General features: G+C 36.3%; 1 protein-coding gene across 2 annotated transcripts in view; it reads right to left on the bottom strand.

Moving 5' to 3' along the window:
• The window catches only part of SNX4 (sorting nexin 4), a 71,080-nt gene that overhangs the window by 33,484 nt on the left and 19,015 nt on the right, over window positions 1-18,581 (bottom strand). For both annotated transcript variants that reach the window (XM_047099763.1, XM_047099764.1), the window contains 5 exons: window positions 15,978-16,113; window positions 15,518-15,667; window positions 14,995-15,042; window positions 9,711-9,766; window positions 5,287-5,359 (listed from right to left, as the gene is read on the bottom strand). In XM_047099763.1, the coding sequence (XP_046955719.1) occupies window positions 5,287-5,359; window positions 9,711-9,766; window positions 14,995-15,042; window positions 15,518-15,667; window positions 15,978-16,113 (463 nt within the window). The remainder of the gene's footprint in view (window positions 1-5,286; window positions 5,360-9,710; window positions 9,767-14,994; window positions 15,043-15,517; window positions 15,668-15,977; window positions 16,114-18,581) is intronic.

Raw genomic sequence — 18,581 nt, 5'->3', positions numbered from 1 at the left:
CTGTCTCAAAAAAATAAATAAAAAATAAATTTAAAAAACCCAATTCATCATCTGTCTCAAGCATCTAAGCCTTTTTGACACTCTGAATGTTACAAAAGGCCCTCCCTGTGGTGCTTTTTGTGTTGTTTGTAGGCTTCTCTCTGCGTTAGGACTTTAACCTTTCATTTTTACTTTTCTGTTACTGTCCATGACTAAATAGCCTTTCTCCCCATTTTAGAACAATAGAAATTTTAGCCAATCAGGGGCACCTGGATGGCTCAATTGGTTAAGCATCCAACTTCGGCTCAGGTCATGATCTCACAATTCATGGATTCGAGCCCCATGTCGGGGTCTGTGCTGACAAGCTCTGAGCACCGAGCCTGCTTTGGATTCTGTGTCTCCCTCTCTCTTTCTCTGCCCCTCCCATGCTTGCGCTCTCTCTCTCTCTCAAAATTAAATAAACATTCAAAAAAGTTTTTTAAAAAAGAAGAAATTTTAGCCAATCAGAAAGCATCCTGTATCGTTCACTAGCATTTCTCTCATTTACTCAATGAGAATTTCAATTCGACTTATAGATCAAGTGCTGCTTTTCTTTCAATAGCTCAAGCTATCTTTAATGTCAATAAAGTTTCTAAAGTTTTCATCAAGTTTAGAATAGGGGCACCTGGCTGGTTCAGTTGGTAGAGCATGTGACTCTTGATCTCAGGGTTGTGAGTTCGAGCCCCATGTTGGATGTAGAGATTACTTAAAATCTCAAACAAACAAATAAAAAAAGTTTAGGATAAATACCTATACCCAGAATTCTCTTACTTATGTATTACAAACTCTTTGATGACAAAGCTGTTTTCTTTAAACATTTTTTTCACATATAAATTATTAACCAGTTCTCCCAGGCTGGTTATAATTAAATTCAAGAATCAATTTTTCTTAACTATAGAGAACTGATGGTTACCAGAAGGGAGGTGAATGGGGGGGATGGGTAAAATAGGTGATGGGATTAAGGAGTGTACTTGTCGTGATGAGCACTGGGTGACATACAGAATTGCTGAATCACTATACTGTACACCTGAAACTAATATAACACTACAAGTTAACTATACTGGAATTTAAAATAAAATAAAAGTGGCTCTGGTCATGATCTCACAGTTTGGGAGTTTGAGCCCCGTGTCAGGCTCTGTGCTGACAGTTCAGAGCCTGGAGCCTGCTTCAGATTTTGTGTCTGCCCCTCCCCTGCTGGCATTCTGTCTGTCTCTCTCTCAAAAAAAAAAAAAATAAATAAATAAATAAACCTTAAATTTTTTAAAATAAAATAAGCAATTTATCTGTTTTTTCAGATATTTTTAAACATAAAAATGTCAGCATATACATTCGTTTGTTCATTCATTCAATGACTAGATAATGAATGTCTACTATGAGTTGGGCATTGTTCCAGGGATTTAGCAGTAAGAAAACAAAGCTGCTCTTGTGGAGCTCACATACACTAGTAGGGGAGATAATTAACAGATTAATCCAGAATACAATGTCAGATAGTGTTGTTATAAATAGCAATGACAGAATATGAAAAATGACAGAAAATGATAGAAAACTGCATCTTATTTCATGCAAGATTCCCAAGATAGATTTCTCTGAGGAGGCATCTAAGGCAAGAAATGAATGGCAAAAGAGAACAAGCCAAGAGAGGTTCTTGAAGGTGGGGCATGTGGGAAAAGTGATACAAGCATGGGGAAGAGCAAATAAAAGTCCTAGGGCAGAAACAAGTTTGGTATGGTTAAAATTTCCCATCATCTTTAAAGGTTATTAAATATTAACCACTTTTAAAAATATACTTTCAGCAGAAAGTCAGACATAATCACTATCGTATCATGCCTTATGACAATTTTCTCGTTTTATGAAAGCAATCACATAAACCTCCCTTCAGGACACAATCTGACAACGACAGTCCTGCCTCCCTCCTTAAGGTCTCACTTAAATGCACTCCCTATGCTTCATGGATTTTCTGAGTGTTTACCTATTACACTCTGTTCAATTCACCACTCATCTCTGAGATTTCTGATAAATCTGAGTCTAGCTGGTTTTTCTGCTTTGTCCTTTAGTTTCTTCTGGGTCTGAACACTGTTTGAGAGCTTCTCAATACTTGGGGTTAGCCATGTGACTGTGTAATAGTGTACCTCTGCCTACTCCAACTCTCAGAACTGCTGACCCTGTTGTTAAACAAAGCTTTCTATAGTGCCGTCCGCCCTTCCTTTTGGTTGAAGGCCTTTAAAAAGATACAGCGTTAACAATCCCTACCAAAGTAACACCACCATTCTTCACAGAGCTACAACAAACAATCCTAAAATTTGCATGAAACCAGCAAAGACCCCAAATAGCCAAAGCAATCCTGAAAAAGAAAACCAAAGCTGGAGGCATCACAATCCCAGACTTCAAGCTATATTACAAAGCTGTAATCATCAAGACAGTACGGTACTGGCACAAGAACAGACACTCAGATCAATGGAACAGAACAGAGAACCCAGAAATGGACCCACAAACATATGGCCAACTAATCTTTGACAAAGCAGGAAAAAATATCCAATGGAACGACAGTCTCTTCAGCAAACGGTAATTGGGAAAACTGGACAGTGACATGCAGAAAAATGAACCTGGATCACTTTCTTACCCCATACACAAAAATAAACTCAAAATGGATGAAAGACCTAAATGTAAGACAGGAAGCCATCAAAATCCTCAAGAAGAAAGCAGGCAGAAACCTTTATGACCTCGGCAGTAACAACTTCTTACTTGACATGTCTCCTGAGGCAAGGGAAACAAAAGCAAAAATGAACTACTGGGACCTCATCAAAATAAAAAGCTTCTGCACAGCGAAGGAAACAATCAAACTAAAAGGCAACCAATGGAATGAGAGAAGATTTTTGCAAATGATATAGCAGATAAAGGGTTAGTATCCAAAATCTATAAAGAACATATCAAACTCAACACCCAAAAAAGCAAATAATCCAGTGAAGAAATGGGCAAAAGACATGAATAGACACTTCTCCAAAGAAGACATCCAGATGGCAAACTGACACATGAAAGATGCTCAACATCACTCATCATCAGGGAAAATACCTATCAAAACCACAATGAGATATCACCTCACACCTGTCAGAATGGCTAGCATTAACAACTCAGGCAACAACAGATGTTGGCGAGTATGTGGAGAAAGAGGATCTCTTTTGCACTGCTGGTGGGAATGTAAACTGGTGCAGCCACTCTGGAACACAGTATGGAGGTTCCTCAAAAAATTAAAAATAAAACTACCTTATGACCCAGCAATTGCACTACTAGGTATTTATCCAAAGGATACAGGTGTGCTATTTCGAAGAGGCAAAGCACTCTAATGTTTATAGCTGCGTTAATGACAATAGCCAAAGTATGGAAAGAGCCCAAATGTCCATCGACGGTTGAATAAAGATGATGTGATGTGTATACACACACACACACACACACACACACACACACACACACATACACACACACACACACAATGCAATATTACTCAGCAATCAAAAGAAATGAAATCTTGCCTTTTGCAACAATGTGGATAGAACTAGGGTGTATTATGCTAAACGAAATTAGTCAGAGAAAGACAAATATCACTTTGACTTCATTCATATGTGGAATCTAATACACAAAACAGATGAACATAAGGGAAGGGAAGTAAAAATAATATAAAAACAGGGAAGGGGATAAACCATAAGAGACTCTTAAATACAGAGAACAAACTGAGGGTTGCTGGAGGCATTTTGGGTGGGGGGATGCCCTAACTGGGCAAGGGGCATTAAGGAGGACACTAGTTGGGATGAGCACTGGGTTTTATATGTAGGTGATGAATCACTGGATTCTACTCCTGAAATCATCACTGCACTGTATGTTAACTAACCTGATGTAAATTTTTAAAAATTTAATAAATTTTAAATAAACAAATCAATTTTTAAAGATATAAAGAAATAAAAAGACACAGCTTCCATAATCAGCCAGACCTCTAATTTAAATAGATTCTCAGGGCGCCTGGGTGGTTCAGTTGGTTAAGCGTCCAACTTTGGCTCAGGTCATGATCTCATGGTTTGTGAGTTCGAGCCCCACATCAGACTCTGTGTTGACAGCTTGGAGCCTGTAGCCTGGTTTGGATGCTGTGTCTCCCTCTCTGTCAACCCTTCCCCTGCTCATGCTCTCTTGAAAATAAACAAACACTAAAAAAATTTTTTTTCTCATTTTTTCTAAAAAATAGATTCTCGAAGGTTTCTAACATAAAAGTCAAAGCTGTATGAATTATTCTTCCAGTCTTCTGGGGTGTCTAGACACATGTCCTCTTCCCCAACCTTTCAACAAGCAGTGTCTAGTTACCTTATAAACCCAGTTTCCCAGTACCCAGTTCTTGACGCTAGCCTACTAATTCTCACATGGACCTTTTATTAGAAAGTATCTTATAATTTATTTAAGAGGTCTAATGGTACTCTGAATGGTTAAACAGGAAATTGGGCCAATATAAAGACTTCAGGAAGGATTTTCTTCCCCTTATTTTAATACTTTTTACTATGGTAATCTTCAGAGAACAGAATATATTTCCATTTCGCAACACCTACTACCTTCAACAATTATTATATGGCTAATCAAGTTTCATATAAACTGCCCCCACTTTCCACTCTTCACCACTCTCATTAAAACAAATCCCAGATAATATATTCCACAAGGATTCCAATCAGCATAAATGTGATCCTAGACCTGGTAACCCAGGGTCTTTCAAAGTTTTTAGCAAGTTCTAAGGGTTCCATGTCTACCACAGCCAAACTATAGGGCTAAGTACAGTGATTATGCCTCAATTTTTAGTTTGTCATGGCAAACCATTACCCCAAATAAGTTTATTTAGGACAATTTAAGAGTACAGACACAAGATGGCCTAACATATATAAACTTTTTCACAGACCTTTAAAACAACCTTGAAAGCATAAAGATATTATTACATGTAGATCTAAACTCCCACACTTATTTAATTATATTCCAACACTGAAATGGTAGGCCTTTTCACAAGAAGTCAAAACAACCATATACAAACTACAGAGAAAACAACAGTTAAAATGCTTCAAGCTGTCTATACCAGAGAACATTTCATATATTTTTTTAAATGCAGTTTGGATGATGAACATGCCAAATTTAAATGCAAGAATCAGCTATTTATCATAAATACCATCCATTACTTAAAAACGTGATTAGGTGAGAAGCACATCCTTATAAATGTGCATCAAAAAGCTCCTGGGGACCACTTACAGCTCTGACTCGAAGAAGATGTGAGATGACAGACTGTAGTTCATCACTGTAGTGTTTTAGTTCAGTAAATCTCCTGAAACAGGAAACAAGGGAAACATCATTTTTTTTCTCATGGAAACAAGTCAAAAACTGAAAGACAAAAACAGCAGTTCTTGAGAATAATGAAACTGATTCTATTTAACCATATGCTGGCCTTATGCACACACCAATACAAATTCAAATTCAATACAAATTCAAATACAAATTCAAAAAATTCTAAAATAAAGCAACCATATTTTCTTTTGGTATTACTAAAGACAAGAAAAATACTTCATAATTTATACTGTGGAACTGAGATAAAGATAAAAGTTATATGAAAAGTTACTTGAAAACAAAAAACAGGACAAAAACTTATGGTGCTAAAAAATGTTCTGATGCAACCATAAACTCATGGTCTCTAACCTCAATCTTCATGCTGATCAATAATCTTTGTTTCCCTAATCTAGTAACTACAGTTCTGCAAAAAGACCTGAAATTTCTGATACCACCACCTATCACTCTCCAACCAGGCTTCACAAATTAAACACAAGCCATTAGTAGGAACCACCTCCACCTCTATCTCCTGCCAGTAAACATATCTACATCTATTATTTCTTCCTTCCCTCTAAGATCCTTCTTCCCATCAATACTCTAGACTCTATCCCAGCTACACCCCATATTCCTATTTTCTAAATTCCTCTCTCTGCAAGCTCCTTCTCATTAGCATATCAATTAACTCTCCTATATTAAAACACATACATATATTCCCTTGACAACACATCCAACTGTTAACACTCTCATCCCCAGCCATTTCACAGGCACACTTTAACAAGGTACTCTCTCTAGCAACAGTCACTTCCCATGCACCGTCCGGCCCACTGCAATCTAGTTTTGCCTCCAACACCAGCAGAGAAATACTCCTGACAAACTCACTAACTATTCTCATGTTGCTTAAAACCCAACAACAGACTTTAGTCCTCATCTTTCTTGATCCTTTCAGCAAGGTAACAGCTAACCTCACCCTCCTCCCAACTTCAGCATGCAAAGAGGCCCTGAAGTGTCAGAAACACTAAGGAGGGCCTCTCAGTAGGACAAGTGTGTGAACAAGCAAAACTGTACACAAAGGCCCTAGAGGGACTCAAGAATCTGAAGGTATAACCCAAATAATTCAAATGGTGCTAATCTTCAGATTATACTTTGGAAAACACCCTCAAGGCGTTAGCACTCCTTAGGGTCCAATCCTGGGTCCTCAGCCATCTTAATCAATCTTTCAATCTATACATTTCATGTGACTTACCATTCACAAAGCTTCACAGTTATGGCGTACGTGTTACTGAATTCCAAATGTCTACCTCCTGCCCGAATCTCTCTCCTAAACACCAGACCTTTGTACTTTTACATATCTAGAGCTTAACTTATCTTCCCCTGTCCCTCCCAAAACCCTCTTCCCTATGTTCCCTAGCATTCTAAAGAAGAAAACCTGGGTGCCACCTATATTTCCTGCCCCTCTTTTGCCCCATTCATTCTACTAATCACGGTCTACCTCCTAATATTGACAAATATTGTCTAAATATTGCCACATAAAAGTAGAAGACTCATCTCCAAAAGTAGAAGGTTCATCTCCAAACTGCTCTTAGTCTAGTTTGAAGAAATATATTTTATTTCAAAATTATTTATTTATTTATTTATTTATTTATTTATTTATTTTTTAGTAATCTCTACACCCAACATATGAGTAAACTTACAACCTCGATCAAGAGCCACATGCTCTTCCGACTGAGCCAGCCAGGCACCCCAGTTTGAAAAAATATAAACATGCATGAAGATAGTATCATTTTGGTAATCCCAACAATCTTTCCGGTTTTCTACATTTTAAGAAAGGGCAGAATAAAAGTATTTTAGTGCTGTAAACTATTTTAGTAACAGTATGAATAATAACTATATATTGGGCCAGCTAGACCCACTATATAAAATACACGTAATATATAATATAGCTAGAACAGAGATTCTGTACGTGAAGAATCTGGCTTAACAACGAATGGCATGAAGGCACCTGGCTGGCTCAGTAGAAGGAGTATGTGATTCTCTGGGGTTTTTTTCTTTAATTTTATTTATTTATTCTGACAGAGAGAGTGAGAAAGGGAGGGCGAGAGAGAGAGAGAGAGAGAGAGAGAGAGAGAAGATCTTAAACAGGATCTGTGTTGTCAGCCCAGAGTGCAACACAAGGCTCAAACTAATGAACCACGAGATAATGACCTGAGCCGAAACCAAGAGTCGGCTGCTCAACAGACTGAGCCATTCAAGCACCCCAGGAGTATGTGATTCTTGATCTCGCGTCATTAGTTTGAGTCCCATGTTGAGTATAGAGATTACTTAAAAATAAATAAAACTTAAAAAAAAAAAAAAAGATATAGATAATTCTCTTAACTAGAACTTAAAGCAAACAAATTCTATTACTAATTATACATTAACTACACACTTTAACAAGAACAGGGGCAAAATTGCTTCGGTTATGTTACTGTTCATATCAAATTTAAAATTCCATATATAATATGGTTATTAAATAAAATTTTATAATCCAGAAACCTAGTTAGGTCAGAAAAGGGAAGATAAACATTCAATTGATAAAATATTTTTCACTAAATTGAAAAACATTCAAGACAAAATATTAATATTACAATATTAATTAATAATAGTCTCATCTACATGCTCCTCTAGTGAATGCACATTCACCAAAGTCATAAAGCTAGCTTACTAGGTTTTTCAAAGAGGTCGACTTAAAATTTTAGTTCTTTATCTAAAGAGCGTCTCTTATATACCATACCCGTCATTATAACCCTTACAGTGGAAACTTAAATGCATATTACTAAGTGAAAAAAGCCTATCTGAAAAGGTTACACACCGTATATGACATTCTATAAAAGGCAAAACTATGGAGATTACTGGTTGCCAGGGGCTGGGATGGAGGGATAAACAGGCAGAGCACAGAGGATTTTTAGGACACTGAAAATACTTTGGAGTTTTTTTTTTTTTTTTGGTGGGGGTGGGAGGGTCTTGGTATTGTTTTTTGTTTAAATTTCAAGTGGGTTCCATGCCCAACACAGGGCTTGAATTCATGACCCTGAGCTTAAGAGTCATGTGCTCTACCAAGTGAGCCAACCAGGCACCCCAGCCCCAGGACAGTTAAAATACCTTATATGATACTATTAATGATGGACATATGCCATTATACATTTGTCATAATATACAACACCAAGAGTGAACCCTAATGTAACGTCTTCAGGTGATAACAGTGTCTTAATATAGGTTCATCGATTATAACAAATGTACCATTCTGGTGGGGGATATTAACAGTGGGGGTGACTGTGCATGTGTGGGGGCAGAGGATATATATGGGAGCTCGGTGCTGTCCATTCAATTTTTCCATAAAACTAAATAGAACTCCTCTAAAAAAGTCTATTAAAAAAAAAAAAAAAACTTCAGTGGTTACCATCACAATTTCCTGTTTACCAAAACTTTAAATATTTATATTTTATATTCAAAATTTATATTAAAAACCAAATACATAATTTCTAAAGTCAGGCATAATATATTATCAGACTATGCAAACCCAGCCTTTGGTAAGAATTTACACCACATAGAAATTAATGTTGAAGGCTTAACTAGAGAAATTCTAACACAACTCATGAACTTGGCAGCCAAAAATGCAAAAGCCTAATCTGCTCAAACACCTTTCTAATTGAAAAGTTCAGCTGAATCAAAGGCCAGGTAAAGGTCCATATAATGAAAAGTCTGAATTACCCACCTAATTCAGAGAATGAGTAAAACCAAAATCTTAAGAAATGCCTAGGAACCACCCTAAGGACATTTTATTGTGAATGCATGGGTTTCCTTAAATAGAGAAATGGTCTCATCACAAACACCTAACATTAATGAAGTCAAGTAATTGTCATACAGATACATCTCCATGAAATTATTCCACTAGTATGCATTTATCTATCAAGTTTTCTTGGTGTACAAAGTAGTTTATTATTAAATATATATAATACATATAATCTTCTTGAACTTTGTACATATTTGATAAGCAAAGCCATATAAGGAAAACTATTTCATATGAAATTAAAAATTACTTCTCCCATTTTTCTGATATCTTCAACAACATTTTTAATAAATCCTTCTAGGAAAAAACAGCGGTTTAATTTTCTGATACTTCAGTTACTTGCAACCTTAAACCTAATTAAGTTACCAAATCTCAAAATCAGTTTTAGACTGTAAAAGGATTTCAGTAATGTGAATTATTATTTAAATTAGTAAATAAAGTGCATACATTCAGAAATGAAAAATTAAATAAATTGATAGACATCATTCAAAACAACATTGTAACTGTTATTAAAACAAAACCTTACTTGTCTGGGTTTTTCACTCTGAATGTTGCATTAAGCGCTTTTAACCTGGAGTCTGCCTGGAAAAAATAATTTGTTCACTTAATACAATTACATTTCAGGGTATAAATCCAAACAGTTTTACTTTCCCTTTAGAATTAAGATGCTCAAATACAGTTTTCTTCATATCATTTGTCAAACACATTAAACATATCTAAAAAAAACAGCAAAGTAGTTATTTCTGAAAACACTACAAAAACAGTGTTAAAAATTAAACTGAATAACATGGCATTCAATGATACCAAAGTAAAACAATTATAAACATCACTCTATTAACAGGCATCTATCTATCTATCTATCTATCTATCTATATACACACACACACAGCTCTGCATTATTGTAACTCAGGATAAATCACATGGAAGAAGTAGTTTACCTTTCTCTAAATCAAGAAAAGGAATGATAAACTAAATAAAACGACTGCTCTGAAGCATATACATTACTGCAGGTAGTTCCCAGGAATCCACACCAAATGTACATTGGTTTTTTTCATTTTCACGATCACTATTTTAAAAAAGGAAGAACTGAGGCACCTGGATGGCTCAGTAGGTTAAGTGCCTGACTTCGGCTCAGGTCATGATCTCGCAGTTTGTGAATTCAAGCCCTGCACTGGACTCCTGCTGACAGCTTGGGGCCTGGAGCCTGCTTCGGATTCTGTGTCTCCCTCTCTCTCTGCCCCTCCCCTGCTCATGCTCTCTCAAAAATAAACATCAAAAAAAATGTTTTTAAACAAAAGAACTATGGAAATGCCTATACTAAATACTACATACTAAATAAAGTAAAACATGTGAGATGAAATCAAATTACTTTCTAGCTGACAGAAAATGTTACAACACAACCTTTTTTAAAAATTTTTTTAAATGTTTATTTTTGAGAGGGACAGAACATGAGTGGGAGAGGGGCAGAAAGAGCCAGAGATACAGAATCCATAGCAGGCTCCAGGCTCTGAGCTGTCAGTGCAGAGCCTGATGCAGGGCTCGAACCCACAAACTGTGAGACCATGACTTGAGCCCAAGTCGGACACTTAACTGACTGAGCCACCCAGGCACCCCAAGAAAACAAAACTTTTTAACTATTTTTTAAAACTTTTTAACTATCTTTACTTACTCTAGATAACTGCTCTCAAAGGAGGAACAGAGGGATCAGCACTAAATAATAATTGCATTCTATAAAATTTATACTTAATATATCCAAGTCATAGCCAAACTCCACACACACACACACAGAAAGAAAAGAAAAGAAAAGAAAAGAAAAGAAAAGAAAAGAAAAGAAAAGAAAAGAAAAGCAGAAAAAACACTAAATTATGTTTCTGACCAGGCACAGAAACTACATAAAAGGTGGTTCAATCAGGAATCAATTTTTTTAATGTTTCATTTATTTTTAAGAAAGAGAGAGAGAGAGAGAGAGAGAGAGAGAGAGAGGGGGAGGGGCAGAGAGAGAGGGAGACACAGAATCTGAACCATGTTCCAGGCTCTGAGCTGTCAGCACAGAGCCCAACGCGAGGCATGAACCCATGAGCCGTGAGATCATGACCTGAGCCAAAGTCAAATGCTTAACCGACTGAGCCACCCAGGTGCCCCCATTTTTTTTTTTTTTAAGAGAGAACGTGAGCAAGGGAGAGGGGCAGAGGTAGAGGGAGCGAATCCCAAGTAGGCTCCGCATTCAGTGCAGAGTCCAACATGGGGCTCAATCCCACAACCCTGGGATCATGACCTAGGCTGAAATCAAGAATCAGACACTCAACTGACTGAACCACCTAGGTGCCCCAGTTTCACTCCACCTTACTGTATCTCCTTTAAAACAGTACTACTTGAAATCATCTTAGTTGTTTACTTGTTTCTTAGCTGCCCCCTAGAAGAGCCGTAAGAAAGCACAACGTGAATGGTGCTCCTGGAGTTATACAATGGCTGCCATGGCAATACGTTATTTAATCTGCTTTGTTCATTGCTATATCCCAGTGCCTCACAAAGCGTGGCACAAGACCATCATGCAGGAGGTATCGACTGAATAAAAAATAACCCCAACTATTCTACAGCTCCGACTATCTTCCTTCCCATGTTCTCTGTTAGTCCCACTTCTTCTTTTCCAGTTCCTATTAAATATTTTACTTTCCTTATGCTGGATCTTGTCTTCCCTTTGTTATTTCATTTTCTGATTCTTCTCTTCCCCCACACCTTGCCTAGTAAGCCACTACCCAGCTTGGGCCTCTCTAATGTTCCTCTTCCCTGGCCCCCAAGTTGACTCCACCGCAAGGTTCTTTATTCCTGTCTCAGCTCAAATGTTATCTCTTCAACCATGTGACCCAGTTTACCCAGGAAAGTCCTGGTTTATGCTTGTTGTCCTAAATTCATTATTAATAGGACCCCTTTTTACTCTCAAAAGAGTCCCATTAGAATAATAAATCTTATGGTCACCTATCTCAAAAAAATCCTTGAAAACAAAAATTCTGTACCATCATACCCTTTAACAATACCCTTTAAAGTATCTTACTGATTTAAACATTAATTTAATGTCTCTACTACAATATAAGCTCGATAAGAATAAGGGAGTTTATGTTTTCAGCTCATTCACTACTGTTTCCACAGCACCTAGAAGAGCACCTGACACTCTGTAGGCACCCAGCAACAGTGGCTCTCTGAGAATTTCCGTGTAATATACAGATTAGCAGAAATTTTAAAGTTTATTTATTTTGAGAGAGTGAGCGAGCAAGCAGGGGAGAGGGGCAAAGGGGGAGGGAGGGTGAGAGAGAGAAACAGATAGAAAAGAGAATCTCAAGCCAGCTCCACGCTCAGCAGAGAGCCCAATGCAGGGGCTCAATCCCACAACTGTGAGATCAGGACCTAGGCCTCAACCAACTGAACCACCCAGGTGCCTCTAGCAGAAATTTTCGAAGTCTGGACTATGGGCATCGGCAGGCTCTACTCCAAGCAACAGACAGGGTCCTGGATTCTCTGAGTTAACCTAAATTCATTTAAGATCTGGGCATATGGATGACACTTTCATGACAGTAACTTACTGAGTTAATGGAGTTAAAACAGTATCACCTTATTCTAAATCAACTAGTTTATATGTTCGCTACTCTAAACTCTTTGCTCTCCTTTTACTGAATTGGTTAACATGAATATTTATATAAATACACAAGACAAAGAACACCAACACAGAGCAGTGATGAAGAGTCAGTGCTCATGTTTGTATTAAATACAGCACTGATAAAAACACAGATTTTTATAATTATCTTGCTGGGTAAAATAATTAAATATTTTTAAGAAAATATTAATCTAGTAGGCCAAAACTACACATTAAATTAAACGTGTGTGAGAAAAGGAAAACTAAAGTAAGGTGACATTTCAATCTGAGAATGACAATCCAAAGGCCAAGGTTAAAATATAAATATTTGGTCTGATTCAGAACAATCTTTTTTTCACAGAAATAGTTTCCAATACTTCCTTTACCAACCAATTTTACATAATTACAAAATTTATAACCAAACACAGAGGTAAAATGGAATAATAACACACACACACACACATATATATACAAACCTCACATACATGTTTGTGTATATGCATGTACGCACGTACATATATGTGTGAGGTGGTCTAAAAACATTCTATCTTACAACAAAACTTAAAATAAGAAACAGTCACAACAAAATAAGGAATACAGCAGGATGTAAGGATTTCTAAACTCTCCTCATAACATCTTATTTTCTGCTCCATTTAAAAGCCTGATTTCAAATTATTAATACTGCACATTAAGTATTACCTTTCAAAGACTTTCTAAAAGTGAAACTGAGGTTATACCATAAGGCAACCCAAACATGAAACATTTTAACTAAACTCTTAAATAGCACCTATACACAAGATTCAATGCACTCAGTAAACAGCATAGTCTATATAGATGGAAGAAACTCCAGAGCTTTTTCAAGGTCACCAAAGTCATGGCCAAAACCTAGGTGCAAGGACAAATGATTGCTGATTTCTAAACTAGTGACTAAATCTTGACTATTACATAAAGAGAAGTCACCAAAACAACTATGTTTTACTTTTCTCTTTTCCTTAATATCAGATGCTAACATCTTGGACTAGTTCTCAGAAAACCCTATCAAAATATAAACATTTTTCAAAGTTTTGAGTTATTTCAAATCCAACTCTAAATTAAAATTCAAGTATTCTGAGTGCCATAAAGTAATGAATTATAGCCAAGAAGATTCTAATGTTTTCATGCAACCTGCCAACAAAATGTTTATAAATTAGAATCAGCTTATGACAGAATTAGATACTTGATTATATTTTCCATGCAGAAACAAATTTTTCTCTTTCTAGTTTTTTGTGCTAAATTTCAAATACCTATGTGCCAATACATAAATCTCCAGGGGGTGTTTTCAAAACTACTATAAAGACATTTTGTTCTTGTTGCCAAGACCTATTGAACTTTTGTTACTGTACTATCATATGAATTGTTTTATAAATTTATAGATTATATAAATTTACATTACATTTTTCTACTTACCTACTCAGTTTACAGAAGAGATGAAAACTTTAAAAATTTGCCAATATTACATTACTTTGGGGGACGATAGGGAGAGTAGACAGGAATTAGGGTGGCCATCTCACCATACCTTATTTTTCAATTTTTAGATAACAATTTCATTCCCAAACACTAATTATAATTACTAAATTTGAAAAGCTGTGTCACTAACGGATACCAATTCAAAATGACTCCTATGCCCAAAGATGACCACCACATCCCAGCAGACAGAAGCAGCACGATGCATGGCTCATCTTCTAGTCTGCTCTGACTGGGAAACCCAAGCTCAATTCTTCAGAACTGTCTTTCATATCTGATAAAGAATGAGCAAGTGTGTGCACAAGAATTGGAGTGGCAGTGGTAAAGACAGCGGGAGTAAAAAAAAAAAAAAAAAAAAAAAAAAAAAAAAAGATGCAAAGTGTATGAGTATACTGCAGGAAAAATCTACAGTTTGTGTCTCAATTACTGCTTCAAAATACTCCTTCCCAATAGAATGAAATTCATAAATATGCCCTCTATAATCTCACTAGTAACTAAAATTACACAAATCCAAAGTGAATTCACAGTGTTTCTTTGAAAACCTTACCAATGATATTAGATGCAAAGCCAATTTCCAACATTCGTTCATTCAATAAATACCAAGTACGCACGAAGTGCAAGGCACTGTGCTAGGAACTGTAAAGGAACTTGTCAAATTATTTCATACAAATTTTCTTACCTTCAGTTGAAACCCAGTTTCATTCACGGTCTCCTTCCAGTTACCTTCCTAAAAATTAATTTTAGAAATCATTGCAAAAAAACAAAAACAAAAACAAAAACGTAAGGAATACTCCAAATAAAATAGATTAAGCATCTACTATTCTGTTATTCTTTCAGGGGAGACCAGAGAAGGGTTAAAAAAAAGAATTCATTTCTAAGTTAAATATACAATCCAGATTTCAAAAGATTACCAAAAGATGGACCCAAGAGTTTATAGATCTGGGCCTCAAAAAACTAAACACTAACTTTGATATCATTTAAGTGATGCCAGAAAGTACCATCTTTAGTATCCTTAAGTATAAAAATGTTAGCCAAAAGAGTGATATAACCCAATAATTTTGAAATCAAAACAAATTTAAAAACACAATTAAATGAATGTATATTAATAAAGCTGCTCCAAAAAGATTCTTAAGCATAAGCATTCTACAGTTTAAAAGAAAAAAATAAAATGAATTTTTTTTTGAAGACTTAAAGAAAGATACCTGTGTTAAAAACAAATAGAAGATTTTGTCTCTACAAAGGATGGGATGTGAGGCAACTCTCAAAAGAAAGTTTTCTAAACCAATCCGTCGTCTTTCCACAAAATCCGGGTCCATGTTGTCAGCAGAGAGTTTATGCCAAACAAATTCTGCCTAGGTAAACAAAACAATCATGAAGCATAATCTCAATGCTAAATTTTTTTTTTTTTTTTAATTTTTCAACGTTTATTTATTTTTGGGACAGAGAGAGACAGAGCATGAACGGGGGAGGGGCAGAGAGAGAGGGAGACACAGAATCGGAAACAGGCTCCAGGCTCCGAGCCATCAGCCCAGAGCCCGACGCGGGGCTCGAACTCACGGACCGCGAGATCGTGACCTGGCTGAAGTCGGACGCTTAACCGACTGCGCCACCCAGGCGCCCCTGCTAAATACTTTTGAACTGTACTGCTGTTTCATTTCTTACCCTTTTCTCTGGTAGAGGTGGCACAACAATATGTGGATAGTAAACTAAAAGGTAGTTTCTCAACAATTCAAATTCACTATACCGCCTCCATAGTGAATCTGTTAGGACGCTTTGACCATCAGTATGTTCAACTGACCTGAAAAGGAACAGAATAAGATCTCTATTATTTATTAAAAATACAAATACAGCCCAAATTTCCATCAATGGATGAATGGATAAAGAAAATGTGGTGTATATATATACAATGGAGTGTTACTCGGCAATCAAAAAGAATGAAATCTTGTCATTTACAACTACGTGGATGGAACTGGAGGGTATTATGCTAAGCGAAATTAGTCAGAGAAAGACAAATATCATACGACTTCACTCAAATGAGGACATTAAGATACAAAACAGATGAACATAAGGGAAGGGAAGCAAAAATAATATAAAAACGGGAACAAAACATAAGAGACTCTTAAATATGGAGAACAGAGAACTACTGGAGGGGTTGTGGGAAGGGGGATGGGCTAAATGGGTAAAGGGCACTAAGGAATCTAGCCCCGAAATCACTGTTGCACTATATGCTAACTAACTTGGATATAAATTTAAAAAATAAATTCAAAAATATATCTATCTGGGGCGCCTGGGTGGCTCAGTTGGTTAAGCGTCCGACTTCGGCTCAGGTCATGATCTCGTGGATCGTGAGTTCAAGCCTCGCGTCGGGCTCTGTGCTGACAGCTCAGAGCCTGGAGCCTGTTTCCGATTCTGTGTCTCCCTCTCTCTCTCTGACCCTCCCCCGTTCATGCTCTGTCTCTCTCTGTCTCTAAAATAAATAAACGTTTAAAAAATAAAAATAAAAATAAATAAACAAACATAAAAAAATCTTAAAAAAAGAATAGTATCTAAAAATATATATATATATACACATATATATGTGTATATGTATATATATACACATATATATGTGCATATATATATATACATATACACATATATACGTGTGTGTGTATATATATATATACATATGTGTATATATATATACACATATATATGTGTGTGTGTGTATATATATATATATATATATATCTGGATTAGCAATCCCTATCATAATAACACCAGCATTCTTCACAAAGCTAGAACAATCCTAAAATTTGTACAAAACCAGAAAAGACCCCGAATAGCCAAAGCAATCCTGAAAAGGAGAACCAAAGCTGGAAGCATCACAATCCCGGACTTCAAGCTGTATTACAAAGCTGTAATCAAGACAGTATGGTACTGGCACAAGAATAGACACTCAGATCAATGGAACAGAATAGAGAACCAGAAATGGACCCACAAACATATGGCCACCTAATCTTTGACAAACCAATGGAATAAAGACAGTCTCTCCAGCAAATGGTTATTGGGAAAACTGGACAGTGACATGCAGAAAAATGAACCTGGACCACTTTCTTACACCATACACAAACTCAAAATGGATGAAAGACTTAAACATAAGACAGGAAGCCATCAAAATCCTAGAGGAGAAAGCAGGCAAAAACCTCTTTGACCTTGGCTGCAGCAACTTCTTACTTGATATGTCTCCAGAGGCAAGGGAAACAAAAGCAAAAATAAACTATTGGGACCTCATCAAAATAAAAAGCTTCTGCACAGCAAAGGAAACAATCAGCAAAATTAAAAGGCAACCAATGGAATGGGAAAAGATATTTGCAAACGACACACCAGATAAACAGTATCTAAAATTTATAAAGAACTTATCAAACTCAACACCCAAAAAACAAATAATCCAGTGAAGAAATGGGCAAAAGACATGAATAGACACTTCTCCAAAGACATCCAGATGGCAAACCGACACATGAAAAGATGCTCAACATCACTCATCATCAGGAAATACAAATCAAGACCACAATGAGATACTACCTCACACCCTTCAGAATAGCTAAAATTAACAACTGAGTCAACAACAGAAGTTGACGAGGATGCAGAGAAAGAGGAACCCTTTTGCACTGCTGGTGGGCATGCAAACTGGTGTAGCCACTCTGGAAAACAGTATGGAGGTTCCTCAAAAAATTAAAAATAAAACTGCCCTATGACCCAGCAATTGCACTACTAGGTATTTACCCAAAGGATACAGGTGTGCTGTTTCGAAGAAGCACAGCACTCGAATGTTTATAGCAGCACTATCGACAATAGCCTAAGTATGAAATGAACCCAAATGTCCATCAATGGATGAATGCATAAAAAAGATGTGGTGTATATATATATATGTGTGTGTAATTATTATATTACATATAATATAATATTATTATATTATATATATGTGTGTGTATATATATTATATAATATATATATATACACACACACACATATATATATATACAATGGACTATTATTTGGCAATCAAAAGGAATGAAATCTTGCCACTTGCAACAACGTGGATGGAACTAGAGGGTATTATGCTAAGCGATATTAGTCAGTCAGAGAAAGACAAATATCATACGACTTCACTCATATGAGGACTTAAAGATACGAAACGAACATAAGGGAAGGGAAGCAAAAATAATACAAAAACAGAGGGGGATAAAACATAACAGACTCAAATACAGAGAACAAACAGAGGGT

The sequence above is a fragment of the Lynx rufus genome, unplaced genomic scaffold (genome assembly GCF_022079265.1).
Source record: "Lynx rufus isolate CCGP_SWC_20201006 ecotype Redwood Valley unplaced genomic scaffold, mLynRuf1.p SCAF_5, whole genome shotgun sequence".
Classification (NCBI taxonomy): Eukaryota; Metazoa; Chordata; class Mammalia; order Carnivora; family Felidae; genus Lynx; species Lynx rufus.
The sequence above is the reverse complement of the archived record's forward strand: the minus strand, read 5'-3'. Positions and strand labels throughout refer to the sequence as shown.